General features: G+C 57.7%; 1 protein-coding gene across 3 annotated transcripts in view; it reads right to left on the bottom strand.

Annotated features, from left to right (window-relative positions):
• The window catches only part of DISP3 (dispatched RND transporter family member 3), a 43,582-nt gene that overhangs the window by 5,057 nt on the left and 21,280 nt on the right, over positions 1-17,245 (bottom strand). Inside the window, exons 2-20 of one of the 3 annotated variants that reach the window (XM_014610365.3) lie at positions 16,173-17,112; positions 13,892-14,111; positions 11,786-11,922; positions 11,161-11,295; positions 10,747-10,907; positions 10,441-10,580; positions 9,813-9,958; positions 9,271-9,432; positions 8,726-8,887; positions 8,311-8,433; positions 7,513-7,649; positions 6,724-6,905; positions 5,968-6,098; positions 5,353-5,528; positions 4,104-4,230; positions 2,892-3,037; positions 2,378-2,537; positions 1,814-1,927; positions 156-322 (exon numbers count right to left, since the gene is read on the bottom strand). In XM_014610365.3, the coding sequence (XP_014465851.2) occupies positions 156-322; positions 1,814-1,927; positions 2,378-2,537; positions 2,892-3,037; positions 4,104-4,230; positions 5,353-5,528; positions 5,968-6,098; positions 6,724-6,905; positions 7,513-7,649; positions 8,311-8,433; positions 8,726-8,887; positions 9,271-9,432; positions 9,813-9,958; positions 10,441-10,580; positions 10,747-10,907; positions 11,161-11,295; positions 11,786-11,922; positions 13,892-14,111; positions 16,173-17,103 (3,657 nt within the window). In that variant the 5' untranslated portion in view covers positions 17,104-17,112. The remainder of the gene's footprint in view (positions 1-155; positions 323-1,813; positions 1,928-2,377; positions 2,538-2,891; positions 3,038-4,103; positions 4,231-5,352; positions 5,529-5,967; positions 6,099-6,723; positions 6,906-7,512; positions 7,650-8,310; positions 8,434-8,725; positions 8,888-9,270; positions 9,433-9,812; positions 9,959-10,440; positions 10,581-10,746; positions 10,908-11,160; positions 11,296-11,785; positions 11,923-13,891; positions 14,112-16,172; positions 17,113-17,245) is intronic. The other 2 variants (XM_059716664.1, XM_059716665.1) reach the window with 2 other exon arrangements.

Raw genomic sequence — 17,245 nt, 5'->3', positions numbered from 1 at the left:
CCCCAGGGGCAGAGTGCTGGGAGCTCCCCTACTCCAGCCTCATGGCTGGGGCAGGCCCTGGCTCTCCCTGCCCTTTGCAGGAGGCATAGGGAGGAAGGGTACTCTGAACCCTGCCATGGCCCCACACCCCCTCTGGCAAGTATAAGGGAACTCACCTCAGCCTGGTGGAGTGGCAGGCTCTCTCCTGCCAGCAGGTAGCCCTCCACCAGGTGCACACAGTAATCCACTGAGGAGCCCACAAGGATGGAGAGGGAAATGGCCTCAACTGCACCCATCTCCCAGCCGGACCAGTACATGATGGTCACCACCAGGCAGACCACCCCTGCACAGAGAAGCCAGAGAGGAATGTCAAGCAAACTCCAGACTCTCACTGAGGACCAGCCCCAGCCAGTGCAGCTCCACTGAGCTCAATAGGGGATGCAGGGAACTGTCTATGTAGTATGCTTACAGACTGCCCTGACCTATCTGAGTCATACCTTCTCCTCCCCATGTGGGGTGGAAAGGGGCAGAGCCTCTCTACACCAGGGTAGGGGACCTGGCCTGCACTCCCAGCTCATTAAGCATCTGTGTGCTGTGCTGATGGGGGACCAGGAGCCTAGATTTGATAGAAGGCTGGGGAGAAGGAGAGCCAGACAGACTGCTAGGAATGAGCATGCTGGAAAGCCAAAAGAATGCTTGGCAAAGAGCACAGGGGGTGTGTGCGTGCGCGCACACACATGTACTCACATCCCCTCCCTCCCACAACATGAAAGAGGCTTCCTTGGTTTGTTTGTCGGAGTTCTGCGCACCGCGTGGGCATGCACAAGTATGTGTGTGTGTATTCCTATACCTGCCACATGAAAAAGGCTCCTGTGGTTTGCTTGCTGGTGCATGTGCACACACGTATTCACCTACCCATTCTCTTACTGGCATTCTGTGCAGTGTCTGACCCCAGCACTTTTTCCTGACTAGGCAGGGGGTCGGGCTGTTGAGGTCCCTTCCGAGCCTACCAACTATGAATCCGTGTGTGTGCATTCACCTACCCACTTTCTCAGTTTGCTCGCTAGCATTGTATGCAGTGTGTATGTCCACGTGCGTATGTGCATCCACGCCTGTGTGCATACATGTGTGCATGTATTCACCTACCCGCTCCCTCGGTTTGCTCGCTGATATTCTGCACAGTGCGCACGCTTCCCTTTCAGGCAATGAGCACTGTTTATCTGTCAGCCATGAGTGGGAGACTAAGTGGTTTTAAAATGATAGATTTGATTTTTATACTGAGAAGTTTAGCAACATGCTTAGTCCATAATATTGTCAAAGCCCAGCCAGGGACAGGGAGCCTATTTACAAATTTGTTTAAAACACTAACAAACCCACTAACATATGCAGCTTTACCCAGGCCCCCCCACAGCTTGGAAACAGCAGAGGTGGCGCTGTGCTTTGGAATAGAGAGCAATTGTTATTCGAAGCATGTGGGACTTAATCACATTATTATACATAAGAGGCAGGGATGGAGTTTGTGTAGCTCAAACCCTTATTTAAACAAATAGAAGGGATTATGGAGATGAAATGCTCGAGAAATTAGGCACAAGAGTCTTCTATTGCAATGCAGCCCTTTGGCACGGTCAGGGCAAGTGGTTCCTCCCCCTCATGCCTGGGTCAGACAGGAGTGACCCCAGCAGTTATGTGGGTGGAAGGGAGAGAAAAATTAAGCCCAGAGAAGTGACCTGGGTGGAAATCAGGAGTAGGCAGAGCTGTATCAAAGCAGAATGGAGCCCTGGCACTGGCTCCTGCAGGAGATGTTCAGTACAACCTGCTGGGGGCATGCTCTTACCTAGGATGCTCAGCAGCACAGGCAGCAGGAGGAGGATGTGGGTGGTGAAGACAGCAACCGCCGCCACACAGATGACCAGCGAGAGGATGAGGCCATACAGGGCACTCTGTACTCCTGCAAGACAACCCCACCCCCAGCATGGTCATGGCATCAGGTGGGAGCAAGACCTATCAGAGGTGGGCAGGGCGCAGCTGTGGGGTTCACCCTGTTGAAGCCCTGGCTGGCCAGGATACTGAGGGGCACTAGGTTAGGGGAAGATGCATGGGGCCAGGGATCAGGAGGTTTCCACCTGCATCACCGAGCTACTGTGTGATCTCAGGCAAGTTGCTCTCTGCCAGTGCCTTAGTTTCCCCTCCTGCCCTCACTCTACTCTGTCTTGTTTACTTTGCAAGCTCTTTGGGGCAGAGACCTCCCCTCATTCAGTGTCTGACCAGGGGCAGACTGCTCTTGGCCAGGCATGGGGGTGCAAGCCCAAGGCAACATGGGGTGCAGGTGTCAGGAAAAAGCTCAGGTGAGTAGAGGCAGGGCATGGTGCAGGGGGGGAAGGAGGCTGAGGCCACCTACCTATGATCTCCATGAAGATTTGCTTCCAGTGCTCGCAGGTCTGGAAGCCGCGGCGCAGGGCAGATTCCTCAGGCAGGAGCTGGAGCTGCTGCTGCAGGAACGTCTCCCACTTGAGGTAGTCTGAGTAGGTCTGGAAGGATGACTTGCCCTTGTAAGTCGTCTGTGAGGAAGAGAGTGGGTCATTTCTGGGTTGGCAGAGCAGCGATGCCCCATGCTCCTCCAGGCTAGGGGGCTACCTCATTCTGAGTCCCAGCAGGAGGAGTGGTCGTATCGATCTGCACCTTCCCCTCTGCCTTGTCCCCCTCCTTGGGGCTTTGTCTCAGCGATAGGGGTGACTGTGTCCCCACCCAGCTCAGAGCCAGGACTCTTTCCAGGTGCCCCTGCACAGCCCAGGCTGCCAAAGGGATCCACTCCCTTGTGGGGACAGCATGGTCTCTACCCGAACTGCCAGGGCCAGCTTTCTGTTGCCAGCTGGCAGGTGGGGCAGGCCAGGAGCCCAGGGCGGCGCCCTCACCGATTCAAAGGCCATGGAGATCCACTGCACCTTGCCATCCTTCACCCCCACCGCCCCGTGGGAGAGCTGCCCGGGCAGCAGGTTCGGCTCAGGGATGTTCTTGCACTCAGGGTGCAACATCTGCAGAAAGGAGGAGATGCTGTAACCTGAAGAGGAAGAGAGAGCAAGGGGTAGGGAAGGGGCAGGGACACAGGAGCAGGGGGGACAGAAGAGACAGTTGCAGTTCTTGCTTAAGAACAGCTGCTTCTCTTTGCAGTCTCTCTGCCCACCACAGGGGACTCAATGTACCACACCATGGAGCCCCTCACTCCCTAGGACCCAGCACTCTCATCTCCCACTAACTCAGGGAGGAGCAGATGCCAGGCATTCAGGACAGGGCCCCAAACAGTCCCTGAACAAGCATGAGGCCATATTAGACGGTGAAGCTGCCAAGCCAGGGGACAGTGCCAAGACCCAGCACAGGGGGACCCATGGGCAAGCAGGAGGAGCAGCACAGTTGAGAACACAGGACGGATAGGGCAGGGAGCTGGCTCCCAGCAGGCAGCAACCACAGCCTTGGCCTCCTCTTCTGAAACCATCCCAGGATACCCAGACAGGCGTCCACTTCCAGCTGGCTCCACCCTGCTGCTGTACCTGTGCCTGCCAAAGGGGCACGGCTGCTCCCCTGGAGTAGGGGGCGGGGGGGGGGGATCATCAACTTAGTATCAGCCACCCCCTGCCTGAGTGACAGGCCTGGTCCTCTCCTACTAATGCCAGGGCAAGCCGGGAGGGGCTCCGCCATCATTAGCAAAGCTGCTCTGATGCTCATGGGGAAGGCTGAGAGCGCTGCCAGCCCTGTGTTCAGTGAAGGAGGAGAGGGCTGAGATGCCCTGGGAGAGAGGAAGCTGGGAGATACCTGGGCTGCTGTTCCCATCTGCAGCCTTGCTGGGCAAAGCAACAGGTTGGTAAAACCCCGCTGTGAGCAGAGTGGGAGCTTGGCTGCACAAAGCACTTCCCTGGTGCCCCCAGGCCAAGCAAACAGAGCTATGGGGTGAGCAGTCTGCAGGGCAGGTGCAGGGGACGGGTTTCAGGGGAGGTCTGTACCCAGACGGGGGGGCAGGGAGCACATAGGTGTTCTGGGACTCTCCAAGCCAGCCCTCAGCACAGACTTGGCCTTTCCCTGAAAGCCCATGAATTCCCGGGGTGGGAACAGATAGTCTCTGCCCTACATACCCGAGGGCAGGCACTGGGCCCCTCCAGGCTTCACCAGTTCGGCATTGGCGGCGATGGCCTTGCAGATGCGGCACAGGCTGCCAATCTCTTTGAAGAGGTCGAAGCTGTCATCATAGATGACGCTGCCCTTTCACAAGGAGACACAACAGCGAGAGCGGGACACGTGAGGCACATGTCCCATCACTGGCAATGTGACCAACCACACAACCGTGAGCTGAGCGAGGAGTGGCCCCAATGCTGGGCACTGCCTGAGCCTCCCAGCTCCACACACCGCTATCCTGACTGGGAAGAAGATGCTGTGGCGCTAACAGCTTGGCAGGAGTGCTCCCTACCCTCACAACACTGCCAGGTCATAGCAGTGTCCAAACCCCAGCCCAGCCACCTAAACTGGACTCTCCCACCCACAGGGCTCAAGGCCTGTCCACACACAAACCTCACCCCAATTGGTCTGCCCTGGTTCAGGTCCACTAGTACAGCCCCTAGCATGAGCACAGCTCTACCAGTATAAAGGACTGTAGGGCAATGGAGCTTATCCCTGTAAGGGAAAAGCCAGATGCGAGGTATTGCACAGCCTACAGACTGGCCCGACTGGCCAGGATTCAAACCCAAAAACCAGGCTAGCAAAAAGAGCTCAAACTGCCTGCTGGACACCAAGGCAGACTGCACCAAAGTGCCTTGCCCCTTTGGCAAGCAGCAGTCCTTTGGCCCCAAGTGCCCTGGCTGCATCCCACTCGGCTCTGGGAAGAAGGATGGGTGCTCTGCCTGGCCCATCCTTGAGGGGCCAGCAGCTCTGGGGCATCTCTCCAGTGACAGTGATTAGCAGAGGTGCACTGGGGAAGTGGCAGTCACATGTCAGGCTATCTGGCTTAGGAACTAAGCTGCCCTGGGGCAAGTCACCCTCAGCAGGCTCTCCCTCGCAAGGCTGATCCATATTTATTTATGCTAATACCTCGCAGCGGGGGAGGCAATAATTACAGAGCGAGGGCTGTGGAGCTCGCAGCTAGGTTGATTTGCCTCTAAACCCCATGGAGAGGCTGCCTGGTCTCACAGTTACTAGCTCTGGGGCTGGGATAGTGTTGGAGCACTTGGAGCAAGGAGCTCTGATTTCTGTCGGGCAGGCACAGTAAGATGTGGGTGGGCTCTCCTCCGAGCCTTATCCCAGCGTTCCTGCCTCCACTATTCTCTCGGGGCAGCAGTGGGGAGAGCTAGCTGGGCTTTGTGCTTGTGACTCCCGGGAAAGTGCGTGTACCATGTCTCCAATGACGTGGTTATCTGGGCGCCGGGTGCGGTTCACCCCTTGGATGCCAAACACCACGAACACCATGGCTCCCGTGTCCACCAGAGGCCGCACAGCTGGCTTCCCACAGCCTGCGTTCATGCAAGGGTTAAACCCCGATGTGGTAGAGGGTTTCACCTTTGGGGCTGCTGTCAGAGCAAGAAGAGGGGAGGTTAAACACACAGGCAAGCAAGGAAGGAGGTCACGGTAGACAGGCCAGCCCTCCTTGAGCAGCTGTAGCTAGACAGATCCAGCCATAGGTGATAAATATATGGGGGCCTGAAAGCCCTGGTCCCCTTCAGGAAGAGGCCCTGAAATGGGAACATCAAATCCCAGTCCCACTGGTGCTGGGTAGGCAGGGGGTACCTTGCCATGGTGGCATGGCTGGTGTGGGGCTCCTAGGAAGAGGGCAGGAGGGTGGTGACCCCAAGCCCGCAGCAGATAGCCAGCATCTGCCCCCACTTAGCTCTGCTCTGGCCATCCACTGTGGAGGGGGCATCTTCATAGCCTCCCCCCACCACCCCGGCAAAAATTAAAAGTTAATGCCTATGGACCCAGCCCTTGGCCCTACACTTCCACCTCACTTACCTTTCTCACTGGGCACATAGAGGATACCCTTGGTGGGACCGTCTGGACTGGAGCTGAGCAGACAGCCAGGGGGTGCCACACACACTCTGCCGTGGTACGGGGGCTTGTGTGACTGGGCGAAGTACAGCTTCCTGTATAGCAAACAAAGCCCATTATGGGATATTCTGAGCAGGTGGAAAGGCAGGGCCCCCACGCCACCTACTAGCAGCTGGGTCAAGGTCTGACAGTGCAAGACAGCACTGAGGCTTTGCAACAGGGAATGTGCCAGGACAAGGAGAGGCAGGGAAAGAACAGGGCAGATGGTCTGGGCAGAAGGATGGGCGAGAGACAAGGAGCTGGAGGGAATGACTGGTTTATCATGCAGTACCTCCATCACACCCCCACCTCTGCCTGGAAGGTGCTTGCTACATCCGTAGTCCTACCAGTCTGGACTGCACTTTCCATCTGGGATGCCCAGGACCTGTCCCGGGTAGGGGAGGGGCATTGCAACACACCCAGGCTTTGCAGATGGTGCTGTTCTGCTCATGATGGCCTGGTGGAAAATCTCTAGCAGATTGGAGCAGTGGAGAGGCTGCAAGGCCTCAAGCATCTGATTCTGCCTAGCACAGGGCAGCAGTGCATTGTAGCCTTCTCCGAGGCCCAGAGAGGTGACACGGCTTAGGAAAGGAAAGGAACCCAGGCGTCCCGTCTCCCCCCCTTGCACTGGCCACTGCTGTGCCCCTCCCCAGCTCCATGCCCCCACCCCCCGGCAGTTACCGTGTGCGTTGCTGCTCTTTGGCCGCCACGTAGAAACTGAAGTCGAACTTCCAGCCTCTCTTGGTGTCACAGGACAAGGTGGTCATCATCCACTTCCTGGGGCTCTTCTGCGTAAGCAGCCCTACTGTGGACACACAAGCGGTCAGCTTCCTGGTGAAGTTACCGAAAGGCGCTCTATACACCTAAGCAATGGATTAATGAAAACAGACACTTAACTCCACAGGGCCGCAGCTGAGCATGCCTTAGTATCACACCCTCCCCTGGGCCCTGGCCTGGCCCAGTCCCAGAGTGGGCCTGGATGGGATGGGTCAGACCATTGGCATTATGACCCCATCCTTGCACCCTGCTTGCTTCCCAGCACATGGGGAGCAGAGTTATAGTCAGTGCCCGACTTCCAGCAGAGTTGAGTGGTTTGGTTTGGCCACGCATCTGCTGTCCAGTGTATGCAGACAGAGAGCAAAGGTTCGGCTCAAATGGCATGGGAGCTTCCGCGGGGTTGGCTCAGCAGAGGAAGCCTGGCTTCCCATAGCCTGCTTTGATCTTCCTTGGGACTGAGCTACCCCCAGCTCCCACAGAAGTGTCCGCAGTGGAATGATGTCTCAAGACCAGGCACAAAGTGTTCCAATAGGTGGCTACCAGGGACGGCAGAAGTAGTACTGGTGACAGCTGAACTGCCTACAGGGCGAGCACTGCCCTGTGACCCCCCCCAGGCCCCTGCACAGTGGAGGTGAGACGTGTGAGCTGGTCACCTGGGATGGGCCGTGCTCCACCTTCCCTAAACACACTCACCTGGAATGAGGGCACCTCGCCATCTCCCGGGGACACCAACTGCCAGGGCGCAGGAACGCTGGCGTTGAGTGAGAACCTGTAGATGGCTGGCCTGCCCTTGCTCTTGGACTTGGAGATGTATACAGTCCCCTGGAGATCTAGAGGGCACAGCACAATTGCACGGAGGGCAGTCATCCACAAAGGTGCAAACACAGGCTTCCCTGACATTCTTCCCTCCCCAGCACGACCCTCCTGACAGCAAGGCCCCTTCCCAAAGGGCTTTCAGAACAAGTGGCTGGTGTAACTCTCATAACTCCACAGACTTCCATGGGTGATGCTGATTTATGCTCAGTTGGGAGCTGGCCCCTTAACCAGTCATCCTCAAAAGCCCCCTGAGTAGCTGGTGGGACTATCAAGCCCTAAGCCATGGGAGCAAGGAACAAGGCCCAAAGGCTCCTAGTCCTAGCCGTGTGCTCAGGCTACTGGACCCTGCTGCCACTCTGCTAAGCAGTTCCTCCCAAAGGCCTCTCTGCTGCAAGTCTTGGTCCCTGTGGGGGCTGGGGAGCAGAAGCAGTGGGCACACTGACTGCTTAGAGGTCATCCAAGGGCAGGATGTTCCCAGGAGCTCCTCACCCACTGAACCATACAACATTCGTCTAGGGCTTGGTGGGGGTGTCTGCAGCTCTCTCTCATCTCTCATCTGCCAAGAGTGCACTCAGCTGCCATCTTTACTAGGGGGGACCTGAGGCACCTCAGAGCACACACCCTGCCTAAAGCCAGAGAGAGTACCAGCAGGTGTTTGAGCCTTTGTGAACTTACCTGGCTGTGCAGCCTCACCCGTGCCCCCTCTGCTCCCCCAGGGAAGCCCCGAGCCCCGCTTCTTCTTCTCCAAGGAGGTCCGGATGTTGTTCTGCAAGCTGTGGGGCTTTTCCTGAAACAAACCTGTCCCACAAGGTTAGTCAGGGGGGAAAGGACCAGGGGCCTGATCAGGGACCAGCCACACCAGTGCACCCTGTAGAGACAGAGAACACACAGAGGACCCTGCCAGCCTGCACTGGTATCACATGGACATTGCCTTGACTGGCCCTGAGCAACATGCTGAGGAGGGGGGCTTGGAGGAGGGGAAGACACCAGTTGTCAAGGTTGAACAGCACCATGGGCAGAAACAAAGGAAAAGCTTTGCTTAATACATATCTCAGTCCCCAGCCCAGGTCACACCATGAGGAGCCCTCACCTGAGCAAGTGACGCAGGAGATGCCCTCGGCGCTCAGGTTGTACTTGAGGTCCAGCAACACCTGGATGTTGGTGTCGGGCCGGAACAGGATGGGAGCGCGGCTAGCGGGGCGGAGGCGGCTAGCGAAGAATATGGACAGGATGAGGACTAGGACAAAGAGCCCTGCAATGAGAGGCACAGCCAGCATGTGGGACTCAGCATGACTCTCACACTCCCGGCATCTCTGGGGGCTTTCCAGAGATGTGCGCCCAGGGCAGTGGGAGAGGGGGCAAGGCAGGCCCCTCAGGAAACCTCCAAGCACAGAGAATCTGGGTCCCCAGCTGCCCAGGGACAGAGTGCTGCCCAGAAGCCACTTCACTAACCACACGGGAGCAGCGCAGCTGTGTCTGCCAAACCCCAGAGGGGAGCTCCATGACACCTGGGGAAGGCTGGCAGGGTGAGACAATGTCTGAGCAAGGAGTACATGGCTGGTGTTGCCAGCACTTGTGTGCAGAGGGGCCAGGGTGTGAAGTGCCCTGAGGAAGGGCATCTCCTGCCCATCTTACCCATGATCACCCATCGGCTCTTCACAGCAGACCACAGCACCCAGTGCTGAAGCAGCTCCTGCAGGTGGGCTATCAGGTGACCGCGGCTGCTCTTCTCAGTGGGACCCTGCAAGCTCTCTGGCAGCACTGACACCAAGGGCACATCCCCGATCTCTGGAGTCACTGTGGAGAGAGGCCAGAGGCATCACCTAAGAGCCCTGAACCCGGGGCTGCAGGTTCAGTCGGGCAGTGATATCTGGAGGTTTTGAATCCCAAACCCTTTGCAAAGAAACACTCTTTGCACCAACTAGAGCTGGGAGGAAGAGCTTGTGGTTAAGGCACTGGCTTGAGGTTTCTTATCCAGCTGGCTACTTCCTAGCTCCCCTGGAGGCCACTTAACAGCCCAATCCAACATGAACTCAAGTCACATGTGGGGCAACTGAGGCACAGTGGGGCATCGTGACTTGTGCAAGGCCTCCACAAACCAGCAGCACTCCTGGGAGAGATGTCAGGACAGCCACTAGCAGACATTTCCTGTCCTGAGAGGGACCCCAAGCACCTACGCGAGTCCTCCTCCACGTTGAGCAGTGGGATGTCATCATCGAGGTACGGGAGGGTGTCCCGGGCTGGCCCAGCTGCAGCCTCTGAGACGATGAACAGGTCATCAGCAGTGTGCAAGGAGCTCTTCTTCGTGCACCTCTGACTGCAGCTACAGCAGGGAGGGAATCACCCAGTGTAAGTGGCCCTGTACCCTGCAGCCAGCTGCCACCCAGACCTGGGCAGAGCATCAGCAGAGTGCTCCACCCACTCGGCCTGGAAGTCCACAGCCAAAGCCACACGATCAATTCCATGGCTGCTGTGCGGGGTGGACAAGGCCAGGCTGACAGCGGATCACCAGGAGGTTGGACTGGGCATATGGGGCAGGCTGGCCTCAGGACCCCTGTGTGACAGCATTTCAGGTGTGTGCTGTTCTGCTAAGGAATTACACCTGGCCAAGTCCAGAGCCATGCTAATGGGAGGGAAGAGGAGAAATGCAAGGGCCCAAGCAGGTACAGATCTGCATCTCAAAAGCTAGGCTGCCTGCCTGCCTGCCTGCAGGGTCTGCATGCCCGCAGCTCAAGGACTGGATGCTGGGAATGTTCCTCAAGATGTACAAGTCACAGTGCCTCTGCCAGCCTGGGGGGCTCTCACCTGGCCTGACAGGAGCTCTCCAATGGAGACAAGTAGAGAGTCCAGATCCCAAGCGCAGCCGGCATGGTGAAGAGCACCGCCACCCAGCAGCAGGACACGATCAGTGACATGAAAAGCCCAAAGTCATGTACAGCTGGGATCTGCACAGAGAGACAATTGGGACAGGAACATAGAGGGCTGAGAGCGGCCACGCCAATGGCCTCGCTGGAGGTACGTTCCTATGGCTCCTCTGCCTGGCTACCTCACAAAAGCAGGGGTTGCAGTGGGAAGGCAGAGGGGGCAGACCATCCCACCCCAGCAGCTTACCTGCGAGAAGATGTTGGCAGCATAGGCCGCAGCAGTGGTCAAGGAGGTGAAGAAGGTGGCCTTGCCCGCTGTCTGGACAGTGTGGATCATGCGGAGCCGCAGGTCCTTGAGGTGGGTAGCTTGGCGGTAGGTGTTTATGAAGACAAAGACATCATCCACACCTGGGAGGGGACAGAGATGCTCAAACAGGGCCACTCCCGGCAGGCAGTGCAGCGAGGCAACCACCCCCAGAAAAGGCTCCAGCCCCCAAAGTGCAAGTGCAGCGGCTCTGGGAAGGGGAGGCCTTGTCCCACAGGCTGCCTGCCCCATCCCCCTTCTCCCTCTGCACCAGCCTTCCCCGCACTGGGTGAGATGACCTCCCAGTGCAGGTGGGGCCTGGCCGCACTGGCAGCACTCTGAAAGGGAGCCTCTTACCAATGCCCACGATGACAAAGGCAGCCACGCCATTCAGAATGCCCAGGTACTGGATCCCAAAAACGACATGGTACAGGAACAGGGCCACCAGGCAGCTCAGCCCAATGCTGGCAATGCCAAAGAAGGATAGGAACACTGCAGGGGAGAGCAAGAGGGAGGAGACGCCAAGACTGAGCACCAGGGCGCACCTCCACAGTGCCTGAGTTGGTCTAGAGACTAGGGATCCCAGCTCTGGTCCTGGGATGAGGGTGGCTCCCAGAGTCAGAGGAAGGAGCTCCTGCCCCTCCTTTTTATTTTCATTTGTTCAGCTGGAAATGCCAGATCCTGATTTATGGAGGTACTGAGCACCCCCAGCTCTGATGGGCATCGAGGGGGAAAGCAAGTCTCAGCACCTCTGGAAATGGCACCTGTTTGGGAACCTAAAGTCAGAGCCTAGGGCTGCCAGCAGTGGCATCCATGTCCTCGATGTGAAAGTATGGGGCAGGGAACCAGCAATGGTACATGAAGCCTTCCACCCCCACCCAGTTAGCAAGGATCAAAGGGCACACGTGGGTTCATCACACAAGCCAGGGACTTCCCTGCACCCATCAGGCCCAGCAGGAAGGGAGATGGAAGCACCCTTTACCTGAGCAAGAGGTGAGGATGTAGACCAAGACTGCAATGCAGCTGCTGCTGATGAAGGCCAGCAGCATGTCATTGTTGAAAGTCTTCCTCACCTCGTAGTCGAACAAATCTGTCCCACCATACAGCACCTGCACCTTGCTGGGTAGAGGGGGGGAGAAAAAGGAATAGCATGGAAGTGAATGGACAGTGAGGGCACCTACTGAATGCAGCTTCTCCTCCAAAAAGACAGAAGGGCACCAGTCTGGGCACTCGGCCATGTTCCCAGGTAGCAGGTGGGGCACTGGAATGGCATGGGACTGGGAGGAGAAGCAGGTGGGGTCTGCGCAAGAAGAGGGAGCTTGAATAGCAAGAGCGGGTCTAATGCTGGTACAATTCCTCTGGTGCCCAGCAGCCTGCAGCATTGAGTTCTTGCCATCAGTAAATAGCTCCTGAAGCCCCCAAAGCCAATTCCATCTGGAATCTTAATCATTGCTTATTATATTAAGCACAAAGGTAATAACCAGCGGATGCAGCCAGAGTGCCGGCCTAGTGAGAGCTGGGCAATTTACCGGCCTCTGCTGCTGGAAGCTGGCTCAGAGCGGAGGTAATCCAAGATAATTAAAGCCAGGAGCACAATAACCCAGCACCACAGGAGCCTGCCCATAATCCAGTCTTCGCAACAGCTCATCTGCTCCCCGGCTCCTGGTGCTGCTCCCCGTAATTGCAACCCCCCGCCCCCGGCTCCTGGCCGGGAGGACTCCGCGGCTGCTTGCCATTCAGAGCTGACAAGGACTGGCTGCATTTCGCTTGGCTTTTGAAGATCAGAGTCTCCTCTGCCCAGGAGCGACTGAGATTCAGTAGAGCAGGGGATGGAGGAGTGGCAGCAGATGCAGGCAGGTGGCAGGATGGAGTGCTCTCCTTCCAGCTATCCCATTCCCAGAGCTGCTGTCCGGGACTCAGCAATTGCACTCTCCCTGCGTAGGCTGGTAGTGAGGCTTGCCCAGTGAACGTGGGAACAGAGCCCCAGTCTCCCCAACCCAGCCACGGTGCAGCACTGTAGAGAAGGGAGCCCATGCAGCACACTGGGCAACCCCACCCACTGCCCCATCAGCACCAGTGCTCACAGGTGGAGTGAAATGGAGGAGGAGCAGACCCCACAACCTCCAGTGAGGACTGCTACACCACTTTTAAGAGACCAGCCTGGGTCAAACGGAGAGCTGATATAAATGGAGACAGTTCTGCTGGGATTGGATGGGTGGAAGGGAACTGGAGAGGAGCTTGATGAATCCCTTCCTGGCTTTGAGGCCAGGTGGGAGCAGCCACACCTCGGGCCATGGCCTGTGCCTGCCCCAAATGAACCCACTGGCTGGGGCTCCTCTGCACACCCATGCTGGACCCCATTGTCTATCCCACTATAAACCACACTGGTGTGACCCTAAACCTGTGCTGTGGAGCTGCCTCCCACTTTATGCCCAGGAATGAGAGTGGGAGCTGCTCCTCCAGCCTGTGACGCTGGCTGTTGTCAGGCGCATCTGCACTGGAGGAGGAGAGGGGCTTGTAGCTTGTGTCCACAGATCTGCACTAGCTTTAGCCTGGTCAGCTTTGGCATCACATACTGTGAAGCTGTGGCAGCAGAGCATCAGCACCAGCATGCCATGCAAGTACCACCCCAATGGCCGTGGCACAGGTTGATGTCTCTGCCAGCACGACTGCTGCTGGGTGTCCCCTGCACTGGCTAGCTGAAGCTGCAATCCAGCTCTGCCTGGCATCTCGATGTCTCAGGAACACAACTGTGGTGCAGGAGGAGCATGCTAGCGAGGTGCGTAGGAAGCATGTGAAGTACAAACACTGTGCAGGCTTCTTCTGCTTCCCCCGAAGCATCATGCTTTGGTTGCTGGCCAAGGCAGGAGATGCAGCCACACCAGACACTCGCCTGAGACCCACAGCCACATCCAGCGCTCCTGATGCCCCCAAACACAGCTGGATACCTCCACTCAGCTTTACCCCTGCAGAAGCCCCCAAGCACCATCGTGCAGGGAATGCAAATGAACTCCATGTACACCTGACATGCTTCTTCAGCATCTCCTCAAACTCCTGCCTTCCCCAGGCCCCTAGGCACCTGCCTCACCTGGTGGACTGCTTGGCCAGCATGGCCACATAGGTGACCACAAAGCTCTGGAACTTGTGGCGCTGCTCCTCCCACCGGTCCTCCACCGAGTAGTAGTTGGGCAGCGGGGCCCCGAAGAGGATCTCACTCCGCAGGAGGGAGCTCTTCATGTTTTCTGCAGACAGCCCTTCGTCCACGTACCAGTAGAACTCAGGGTGGGTCATGGCCAGCTCCAGTGACCCTGTGGGAGGGACCAGCATGGACTTTGTTAGACACAGCTGAAGGAGCATGACTACAGGAGGGGCCCAATACTGGTGAAGTCAAGAGCACCTGCTGGCTCAGGGGACCTCTTCCAGCCATCTACAGCTTCTAAGGGCTGCCCTGGATGGCACTGCCTTGCAAGAGGTCAGGCAGGGCTATGGAAGCCTCATTGCCCTGACTCACGTGCCCTCTCCATGCAGCTCCTCGGCCCACCATGCTGCCATGCACAGTCAGCACAGAGCCATAGCTGCTCTGAGCACAGGGGCAGGCCGAATCAATCTGGACTACCAGAGCTGGCCACATCCTCCACCCTGTTACAGACAGGGGATCCGAGCAAAGTATCCTCAGTGCAGTAATCTGCTCGATTCCCACCCAATGCCCTCCTTTGTGTGTACCCACCACACCCCCAAGCTGGGCTCCAGCCCATCCTCCCAGCCTGGTACACCCAGGAAGCAAGGCTGGAGCTAAATGTGCCACGGGACAGAAGGCAGAAGCCACATCTCTGCTGTCGCCCACCAGCTCTGCGGTGTGATGGGACTGAGGGTACAACTGGGAAGAACGTGCTAGGTGGCACACTGGAGGGACTCCAAACAGCAGCACACACTGCACAAGCCTAAAACAATTGCTGAAACAAGGCCCTGCCCCAACCCAAGCACAGAGGGGGCAGGCATTCCTGCAAAACAGGGTCCCATGAGGAAGAAACAGTTCCTCCCAGTGCACTGTGCAGAGCAGAGCTGGCAGCACAGAGTCACAGGCTCTGTGACACCCCCCGCCCCAAACTTCAGGATGCAGGAGCCTGTGAGGACAGAGCAGAGCCCTGGGCCTGCTTTGGAGCTGGGAACAGAGGGAGTTAGCAGCTTGCCTACTCCCTGCTTGGCTCCCATTGACTTTCAGCTGCAGCATGTGCCTGGCAGACACAAAAAAGCTCCTTCCCACAGTCATGTCCCTCCCACGGCACAGCCATGAGTCACTTCCAGCTCCACAGCCACCTCCACCCCCCACCACAGCACCAGGGAAGAGGGATCTGCTAAAAGCAGCACATTCTGGGGATGACTTGCAGAGCAACCCCTCAGCCATGGCCACCCCGTGCTATTAGTCCCACTGGCACTAGGAGCCCCTCCATGCTACCCTGGCAGTGGACACAGTCAATGAGTTATGGGGGAAAAAGACCACTGCCTGAACTGGGATGAGGCAGGTGCTCAGCTGCAGACAGGGCCGCTCCTCCATCACGCAGCACCATGCATCATCCTGAGCCCCAGGCAGAAAACAGCACATGCACCCTTTCTGTGCTGGCATGAGTGATCCTAAGAGGTGCCAGGCCATGGAGGACCAGCCCAAGAGGCTCCTGGTCTATTTGTGAAGGGTCCAGCCAGGCTACCAACTCAGCAGCAGGATGGCTAGCACAAGGCCCTGAACCACTGCAACAGGCCCAAGAGGATCAGAGCCCCCAGCCTTGCATTGCTACCTGGCCAGGGCACAGTCCCAAGGGGAGCAGCCAAAAGGAACAGGACAGAAGGCAGAGGGGAGGCTGTGGGCCCTCACAGCCAACCCAGGAAATCCTTGCCTAGCGTATGTGGTGATGACTGTTCCTGGTTGTGCTCCAGCAGGGCCTGCAGCCTGCTGGATGCTGCTCAAACACACGCTGGATGCGACCATCGTAGAACCCTGGCAAGCAGGGGATCGGCGTGTGCAGCCCCTGCCCCAATACCCCAACTACTCCTGGCAGGTCCTGGCCCAACCTGCTCTTAAAAACCGGCTATGGGGATCCCTCCACCCTGGGCAGTCAATCCATTCCAGGGCTCTGCCAGCCTCATAGTTAGAAAGGGTCTCCTGTTTCCAAGCTACCCCTCCCCTGCTCCAATCTAAGCCCTTTAGGCCTGTCCAACTCACAGCAGAGCTGGGGCAAAGCTCACAGCCTTCCTCTCTGCAATAGCCTCACATAGCTGGAAATGTTTCCCCTCCCTGCTCAGCGCCCTTCCCTCTAACAGCACAGCATCACCTGGGTCCCTTGGCCCCATCACCCAGGCTGCACACAGCTCACCTTGGATGTCAGCCAGGTCCTGCCCCATGCCGTCATAGTAGATCTTGCCGCCCTTTTCTGTGGGGAAGAAGTACGTCATGAGGGAGCTGGGTGGGGAGCAGTAAGAGTAGGAGCCCAGAGGCAGGTCCTTCAGGACCTCATGGGGCTTCCAGCAGAACTCCCGAAACCGGGGGTGGTCCATGATCTTGCGCTCAATCTCATGGATGGTGACCAGGCGCTCAGTGGTGAAAATGTTGTTTTCAGCATCCCCCCGGGCCAGAAAGATGAGCTCAATGCGCCAGTGTGCATGTGTTTGTGTGTTGGCACTGACATAGGCACTGGAGTAGTCCCAGCGCGAGGCGCCCCGGGGCACGCGGGAGCTTTGGTTGGCTGGGCTCTGGTGGGTGGTGGGCCTAGTCCTGCCTCTGGCTGCAGGCGGTGTGGCACTGCGCTTCAGCCGGGTGCCCCCCCCAAGGTGGGAGGCATTGAGGTGCAGCTGCTGAAGTTGCTCAAAGAGGAGCCGCTGCAGGGTCTCCGAGGTGAAGTCAGCCAGGTCCCGGCGGCTGCGGCCCCACGAGCCGAACTGGGACTTGAGGGCCAGGGTGAGGGCATCAAAGCGCTGCGAGGACTCGTGGTTGCGGATCTCAAAGGCATTGTAGGAGATGTCAATGTCCAGTGCCGGATAGTGCAGGAACATGGCCGTGGCCAGGGCAGCCGGGATGGCACAGCCCAAGAAAAGGATAAAGCCAGCACAGTAGGGGTTGGTGAACATCCAGCCAACTGTGTTCCAGAAGCCGGATACCGGCAGCATAGTAGGCAGCAGCTTGGGGCTCCACTGACACTTCCCGCATAGCTGGGGGCCCATACTCCTCTTTGGAGGGTTGAAGGCAGCCTCCTCCTCCTCCTCCTCCAGCCAAGCATCCTGCAACAAGGGGTTGTCCTCAGCATCCATGGCCAATGCCTGTGCCAAAGCAAGAGGGAGACAGGGTTAACAAGCCATCCCAATCTGCACATCTGCCTGCCCTCCTGAGAGCCCTGATCCTGTCCAGCTGCAAGGAGATCACAGCCACCAACTGCACTGACACCAGCCCCCA

The sequence above is a fragment of the Alligator mississippiensis genome, chromosome 13, assembly GCF_030867095.1.
Source record: "Alligator mississippiensis isolate rAllMis1 chromosome 13, rAllMis1, whole genome shotgun sequence".
Classification (NCBI taxonomy): Eukaryota; Metazoa; Chordata; order Crocodylia; family Alligatoridae; genus Alligator; species Alligator mississippiensis.
This window is presented reverse-complemented; position numbering and strand designations above follow the sequence as displayed.